General features: G+C 40.2%; 1 protein-coding gene across 1 annotated transcript in view; it reads left to right on the top strand.

Annotated features, from left to right (window-relative positions):
* trim44 (tripartite motif containing 44) overlaps positions 1 to 5,961 on the top strand; it is a 59,717-nt gene extending 53,756 nt beyond the window's left edge. The window contains exon 6 of the mRNA XM_017700082.2: positions 5,772 to 5,961. Coding sequence (XP_017555571.1) covers positions 5,772 to 5,850 — 79 coding nt within the window. The 3' untranslated portion in view covers positions 5,851 to 5,961. The remainder of the gene's footprint in view (positions 1 to 5,771) is intronic.
* Positions 5,962 to 8,546: the final 2,585 nt, after the last annotated feature.

Raw genomic sequence — 8,546 nt, forward strand, 5'->3', positions numbered from 1 at the left:
TACGAGAGACAGGACTCTCACCCTGTAGGAGATTCTCTCTCTCTCTCTGTCTCTCTCTCTCTCTCTCTCTCTCTCTCTGTCTCTCTGTCTCTCTCTCTCTCTCTCTCTCTCTCTCTCTCTCTCTCTCTCTCTCTCACTCACTCACTCACTCACACACACACACACACACACACACACACACACACACACTCTCTCTCTCTCTCTCTCTCTCTCTCTCTCTCTCTCTCTCTCTCTCTCTCTCTCTCTCTCTCTCTCTCTCTCTCCCTCTCTCTCTCCCTCACACCTCAGTATCTTCTCCTTTATCTATGTGTGAGTGAAGTTTGAGAGAGGGATGACACTCGTTCCTCTTCAGAGCAGGATGCATTAGTTATTCATTTCACCCTTGTTACTAATTCAGGCTGGAGAGCGCTCCCCTCTGCCTGCACCTCAGACCCAGGAGAGTTTGAATCGCACTCCTTCATTCAGCGTGTTGGCACTGTAATGTATTTTAACATTTTTAAGATGTCGCCAACAGCAGACAAACAGAAGGCTCTGTTTGACTAACGTCTTGAATGCTGCACACAGACAAAGCTCAACCTTTGTTCTGTAACAGACGCAGCTCCAGCTCTGAGAGGAGAACTATGAATTTGCAGTTAGAGGCTGCAGAGTGTGGTGAGCTCGGCTGAAAGTGAACAAATAGATCCAGACAAACAGCGCTGTGAGCTGTTTACATGTTTCTATAGGCACTGTGTAATAAGATTAACATGATCTCACGTCTTCGTAATTGTTGCTAATTCTTGTTTTCAATTCAACAATCCAGAGCTTCTCTGACTGTTGACAAATTATCTTGTGAGACTGAGTGAAGAAATGCATGTACATTATGCTGTGAATAGGATAGGATGTACATTAGTGTTGCAGGTAGATATTCAAAGTGGTGTTGAGGTCATTAAAGTGCCCAGATCATGGGAAAATGAATGTTCCTCACTTTTTTAAACAAGAGTTTAATGTTGTATGTAAACACTGTTATAATTTCAAAGTGCACTGTTTACTCTTCATTAAGTCTACATATGAGAAACAGCCTATTTTGAACTTGCTGTGTTTACGATGTCACAAAAACAAGGCAGCATCAGGTTATCCCCACCCATTCACACTGTTGTAAGTAGTTTTTCAGCTCAGACTGCTATTTGAAAGAGGTGCAATACAAGGCAGCCAATCAGAACTGCGATCATTTACATCTGAAAGGCACAGAGTCAAAAACTTCATGTTTAATATGTGACACGGATTTGTCTTTTATGCGACAGTGTGAACTGCAAAAAGGACAAATTGAATCTGACAGTTTAAATTCAGATTTGGGCGACTGTTGTATGTGGTACTGAAATCTGATACGAGGCAATGTGACCTCTGTCAGAACAGTCAGAATATACACAACTTTAATGATTATGGGCCTGTAAGACTGGCCAAATATCAAAGTCAGGGTTGAGTAGTATGTGTATGAGTTTGGAAATGGTCATGTAAAAAAGAAATTTAGAGAGTTTTTGGTACATAAACATTATAAGTTGTAGGATATAGGCCCTTTAACTGAAGACTAAAAGTAAAGCTTTACCATTTACAGTTTCATGGTATTAATAAATTGTTACCACGTGATCTACAAACAACAAACAATGCAGACCAAGACTGTAACTGATTATGTGAATTTCAGGTTTGGTCTGCATCGTTTGTGAAATATGATGGTTTTTTATATTATAAGCCTCATATTAATTATGTGACAGTATCAGACTTATAATATGTGAAACTGTCATGTTCCAGGTGTGCACATCAAAAGGAATGTATACTACATTCTACCTAATTAGTCTGTACAGCTCTGTCGGGTCATGCAGTGACAGCACTAGTCATAAGAAAATCATACATTACCATTAGTTATAAGCAGTCACAACTACCTCCTTCATGATCATGTTATGCTAAAAAGATCAGTATAGCGGTTGGAGTAAGGAGTTAGCAGGGGTACTGCTGTAGGCATAAGCATAATGTGATGTTAGCACTGTATAACAACACTCTTTGTTAAGCAGTGAGTGGAAAATGACACATGAGCACATACAGGCTGTCATAAATGTAAAGAAAGCCCTGATTAATGCAGATGCAGCATCCACAGCTGACTAGGAGAAGGGGATGCTAAAAGAGAACAGTGGGGCCGGCAGTAAGGAGAAGCGCAGATGAAAAAGAGACTGAAGTGTGAAGAAAGTGAACGCAGGGTTTTTGTCAGGGAGGATGTGGCAAGGTATAATTAGGACCTGGTAGCAGAGAGCGTGAGTGAGACAGGAGGGAGGAGAGAGATGTCTGTCTTGGACAGGGATGGCTCTCTATCTGTCTCTCTTCAGAGCCTGTCCAATTAGAGCAATATGATGAACTCCAAACGATTCCCAGCAAAATGGAATCTATTGGACATTTGCTGAGTCCATCGGACAAGAACAATTTAGACCATGCCTGCTCTGATTAGAGCCACTGATAGCCAGCCAGGCGCTTTCATCTCACCGCTTACTGCAAAGAGGAGGAGGATGAAAGAGTGTGAGGTGAGGGAGGACTGTAGATCCAGAGAGAAAGAATGTGAGGACATAAAGGGTCAAAGTGTAGAAGGTTTGGGAAATGAACCAGTTTTACAAAAGACATCATTTCTGCATTTGGGAATGCACTGAAATCAGTATTGGTAAAAAGTGGGATTTCAGTATCTGAACTCTTGAGTGCTGATTAGGTACCAGTGATATTTTTTCACATTTATGTCCATAATAATTTATGTGCATAATAAAATGTGGGGCAATGACCACAAATAATTTGTAAAAAAGAAAAACAACAAGTCATTATACAGTGGCCCCAAAAAGTATTTGGACATTTGTGCACATATGCAGCAGGTGTCATTTTCTCTTTCAAAACTGTTGTGTTTCAAGTGGTTATATATTTGCTGCCGTCTGCAGGTTTGCATCCAAAATGCCTTTGTACACTTGTGAGTTCTTGATCCCATCAATAAAAACCAGCCCCAGACCTTGATGCTTCAACCTCTTACAGTCTTACAGTGCTGTTAGTGCAGTCTGGTTAAAATTCTTCTCCATACTTTCTCCACTAAACAGTTTACTAAACAGTTTGATACCATGCTAAAAGTGTTTTTCTGTGAAACAAATCTTTTTGTTAAATATTTTGTGAAGTATTACTTTAGGTTTAGCAATGGTTAAATGATTAGTCTCCAAATACTTTCAGGGATTGGATAAAAGTATTATCTAATACTAATATACACAGTATTAGATAAAAACTAAAATAAGTGTATGACGCTACTGGATTGTGATAATGATATGGTATCTTAGAGCACTCTGCAAAAGTCAGAGACCACACTTATTTCATTTTCATTTTATATCTGGTCAAAACAGCCATTAAGTATGAATTACTTGTTTTTAGGAGAGGTTTGAGAACATTAGATATACACTGTATAGCCAAAACTATTCATTCATCCATCCAAATCATTGAATTCAGGTGTTCCTATCACTTCCATGGCTACAGGTGTATAAAACCAAGCACCTAGGCCTGCAGACTGCTTCTACAAACATTTGTGAAAGAATGGGTCATTCTCAGGAGCTCAGTGAATTCCAGCATTGTACCGTTATAGGATGCCACCTGTGCAACAAGTCCAGTCTTGATATTTCCTCACTACTAAATATTTCACAGTCATCTGTCAGTGGTATTATAACAAAGTGGAAGTGATTGAGAATGACAGCAACTCCGCCACAAAGTGGTAGACCACGTATAATGACACCGCCGGGTCAGTGGATGCTGAGACTCATAGTGCGAGGTCACCAATGTTCTGCAGAGTCAGTCGCTACAGACCTCCAAACTTCATTCTAGAACAATGGAGACGTGTTCTCTGGAGTGACAAATGACGCTTCTCCGTCTGGCAATCCGAATTGACGGATTGCCAGGAGAAGGGTACTTGTCTGACTGCATTGTTCCAAGTGTAAATTTTGGTGGAGGGGGGGTTATGGTGTGGGGTTGTTCTTCAGGAGTTGGGCTTGGCCCTTTAGTTCCAGGGAAAGGAACTCTTAATGCCTCAGCAGACCAAGACATTTTGGACAATTTCATGCTCCCAACTTTGTAGGAACAGTTTGGGGACGGCCCCTTACCATTCCAACCTCACACCAGTGCACAAAGCAAGGTCCATAAAGACATGGATGAGCGAGTTTGGTGTGGAAGAACTTGAGTGGGCTGCACAGAGTCCTGACTTCAACCCGATAGAACACCCGATAGATGAATTAGAGCAGAGACTGTGAGCCAGGCCTTCTCATCCAACATCAGTGTCTGACCTCACTAATGCACTTCTGGAAGAATGGTCAAAAATGCCCATAAACACACTCCTAACCCTTGTAGAAAGCCTTCCCAGAAGAGTTGAAACTTTTATAGCTGCAAAGGGTGGGCCGACATCATATAAAACCCTATGGATTAAGAATGGGATCTCACTCAATTTCATATGCGTGTGAAGGCAGAGAAGCTTATACTTTTGGAAATATAGTATATGATAATCCACTTTTGTAAGGGAAGAGAAGAAAAACCACTGAGTCTGAAAGGATGTATAACGGTCACGAAGCTGTTGCTAAGAAAAGGAAACAGACAAAAAAAATAACATTTTCAAATCAAGCAAAGAAGCTGCTGGTGTTTACAGAAAATTGGAGGCATGAAAAATATCTCTGCAGAATTCTTTGAAAACAAAAAGCGAGTCTCATGAAAAGAAACTAAACTGTAATAAAGGCAAAGGGGGGCCACACTAAATACTGAAAAATCATATATTTTGCTGTTTACACTTCTGTGTTAAATATATATGATTTCTGTTTCTTTTCCATACACTGGAATGATGGTGATGGGTCTTGATCAACCCATTTTGACTGGAAATTAAATAGATGTAGGGTGGTCTCTTTTGCTCAGTACTTTGGGTAATGTCCAGATCCAAACAGTCTACAACACTCACTGATGCTAAGGGCTTTGCATTTGTCTGCACGGTCGATTTATTTTTACCTTAACTTCACTGTTTTGTAGTGTTATGAAGAGTGTTTGACCCATAAATCTGTCTTTTTGCCTTCAGCACACAGTGACAGGTTTCTAAGTCACCGGCTCCTGACCTGCTCTGGAAATGTGTGAAACCTTCTCAGTGTCCCACTTGTTTTGTTGTACACTCTCACCCAGAGGGGTCTCATCAGTGTTTCTATTAACCTGAAGTGGGTCCTTTGATTGCTAATTGTCCTACTTTGGTAAAGAAGGAGCATAGAAAATGATCTGCTCCGTAAAAGTGTTGCTTTGCTTAAAAGCAGGTTTTACTTTGAGCAAACTGGATTTGAGTTCAGCCGGGTCTGATGGGTTTACAGTCCATTTATTTTCGAAGGCTCTGTTTCTTTCTCGGAAAGTGGTGGTGACGAACAGTGAGAGCAGCCAAATTTGATACTCACTGATGGTTTATCTTTCTCTTGTGCTTCGTTATGTGGGGTAAACCTAGTAGTTCAGTTAGGAATCAGTATGACTATACAATCAGTATCATCAGTACAATATACTGTATACTACTGTATGGCCCATTTAATATCTGTATTTACTGCATTTATTGACTTTTTGACTGTAGGCTCTGTATCATCCTCTCTGCTGCTGTTTTGTGTTAGATGCAGCGCAGTGTTCCAGTGGTGCTGTTTTTCATTCCTCTCAACAATGATGAGAAAGAACGACAATAAAGTTTGACTTGAAATAACTCATTTTCCCTTTTTTCTGTCCAATAGACCTGATCACCGGCGAGGCCCAGAGGACCCTCGAGACTATGGAGATGGAGGGGACTCATTTATGGGGCATGCCCCATAACAACAGAAAAACACCCACATTTCTCCTGCCTTACTGTCATGGGCTGGAACACTACAGTGGATCACTTCTTGCTGTCAGAATGACATTTTAACCATAAATTTTCAGACCTTATACTGTTGCCTTTTCTATTCAATCTAAACTGAGACTTTTTTTCTGAGCAAGATAATGGAATGAATGAACCTGATTACAATCAGGACCCAGTCTTCTTCTCAGCCCTCAATGGTGGGTGAAAGAAGCAGATGCAGGACTGGAACGTAAACACCGGAACGAAGCTCTGAATCAGAATTGCCTTCATTGGTGTGTTTTGCCTTGATGACAGTGTTGGACTCTTGAAATATGAATTGAGCTTAATTAATAATTTTACTTGAACAAACCAACATTTTGCTAAATTGCTCATCCAAAGGCTTATCCAAGTATGATGCTAGAGAATTGAAAATATCCAAAGCCATGGCTGTTGAACGATGATGAATTCAGCTGGTTTGATGCAAAGCACTGAAATCGAGCTGCTGTAGCACTCCTCATGATGTTTCCCACGTCTCCCATCTCCCTTAATCTAAAGAGACCAAATTTGATAATAACAATGGAATACGTGGAATTCTATAATTAATGTTGCTTTAGCCTAGAAAAGAATCTTCCAACTATGTTGAGAAGCCCAAGCAGAAGCAATTCATGCAAAAGGAGCTCCTACCTGCACTAGTACATCATTCTGAATCACTGTGCATGGACACTTGGTCACACTATAAGTGGTTCACTTGTAGACGCATGTCCATGAGGTCATCTATTTTTGAATGACTCATTTGCATACATGAGCATAGCTCTAGTTTCAGTGATGCCAACCGCATAAGTGCTGCTTACTGCTCCCTTATCTGCCTTTGGCAATGCTTGACAGAGCTCTTTTTTTTACGTCTAGCCTTTCATCTTGAGTGCTGTTTTCATTTTATGACATTAATGAAAAATGTCACAAATCTTTGTTCTTGGGAGGAGCTTTGGAAAAGCTTGAGAAAGTTGTATTTTTAAACATTGAAAAATGGAGCAGCTACGTCACAGTTTCTAGCCCCTGCTGTTATTTTGTTGACATGGTGACACCACTGTAATAAAATGCAGCAATTCACAACTGACAATAAAGTGACAAACGCACAAAAACTTGCTTTCGACCTTACTTAAGAAAAAACAAATGCCTGAATTCAGTTCTCTAGATATTCTTCACTGCACCTCAGCGATGTGAGACTGAATCATAACTAACACTGCAGGCCAGTGGCAGATCAGGAGGAGGCGATTACAAAAACATATTGCTTTGGCCATTCTTCAGGAGGGGCTCAGCCAGGATTCAGATAGCTGAGGATTACATTGTGTCTTGCTCTTGGTAAAGGACTATATACTGGTGCCAAGGACTAATAATTACTCTGTAGGCTGGAATTTTAAAAACTAAACAGAAGAAGTTTTATTTATGGGGAGCTTGTCCCTTGTTTGCCGCAGTAACAGCCTCTATTCTTCTAAGAAAGCTACATATTTAAACATTACTGTAAGGGTTTGATTGCATTCAGCCACAAGAGCATTAGTCAGGCCAGCTACCGATTTTGGATGATCAGTTCTGGATCAAACCAACTTAGGTATTGAATGAAGCACCATAGGGCTGTGGAGCAGTAGATCTGCATTCTCTGCAGCAATCATTCTGTGCTTCATTCTGCTACCTAAGGAGGCTACACCTTGGAGGCCTTAGGTTGCTCCAGAGCATCCCATTCTACTGGGAGTGCTTTTTTTTTTTAATAAGGCTAAACAAGCTGTGTTTACACAACAGAACATCCGTGTCAGCAGTGGGTACACCTTAACGTATCCCAATTCACTAATTAGAAAAGGTGTTTGGATAGTTTTGGATACACATTAGTGTTAATTTTACATTAATATACTGAGACTAATCATGTTTGATCACTGTTTTAAAGGCATTCTGGGTGTAAATTGTTATGTTGCTGAGAAAAGTGTTAATATTTGAGTAAACAAAATTGATAGAATATTAATTAATAATGATTATGTATATATATATATAAAAACTAATAAATAGTGATTTTATGGATGTCAGTGTATTTGTTTAATCATTTTCAAACCTCTTCTGGAGGAAGCCCAGTATTATATGTAGTTAAAAAGCAACTCCTGGTTTGACCAATCAGCATCTTCAGTAAATTGTGCTCATGATGTAATTGATGATATTAACAAGTCTCTGTAGTGGCTGTGAAGGTGTCAAGGAAAAATATGGACCCAAGAAATTTTTGTTACTTTGTATAGTTTTTATGTTTATTTGAATTATGAATATGACTTTATTCTAATGGATATGCTTAGATTCCTCAGACTTTCGCACAGTACTGTATGTCCACAACAAAATTTGCTTTACACAGTAACAGTTTAGGCCCATCCCTCTAGACAGACCTCCAGCACACACATACACACCCTGCACCAACCTTGCTGACCGTGCCTCTGCTTACACACGCTCTATCTCTTTCTGAAACCTGCATTATTGCCGGAGCTCCTCTTTGCTGCCACAGCACTATAGCAGTGGGGAAGCTCATTTAGCCCATAGCCGTGGTTAAAAAGAGCAGCTGCAAATCGGCCCCTGCGTCCACGCTGCTCCCTTTTTAGAAATAATGGGCTTTAATGGTTCCATTTACTCTGCCTGAAACGATTGCTAACTCAGAGCAATACAG

Source organism: Pygocentrus nattereri, chromosome 11 (assembly GCF_015220715.1).
Source record: "Pygocentrus nattereri isolate fPygNat1 chromosome 11, fPygNat1.pri, whole genome shotgun sequence".
In the NCBI taxonomy this organism is placed as follows: domain Eukaryota; kingdom Metazoa; phylum Chordata; class Actinopteri; order Characiformes; family Serrasalmidae; genus Pygocentrus; species Pygocentrus nattereri.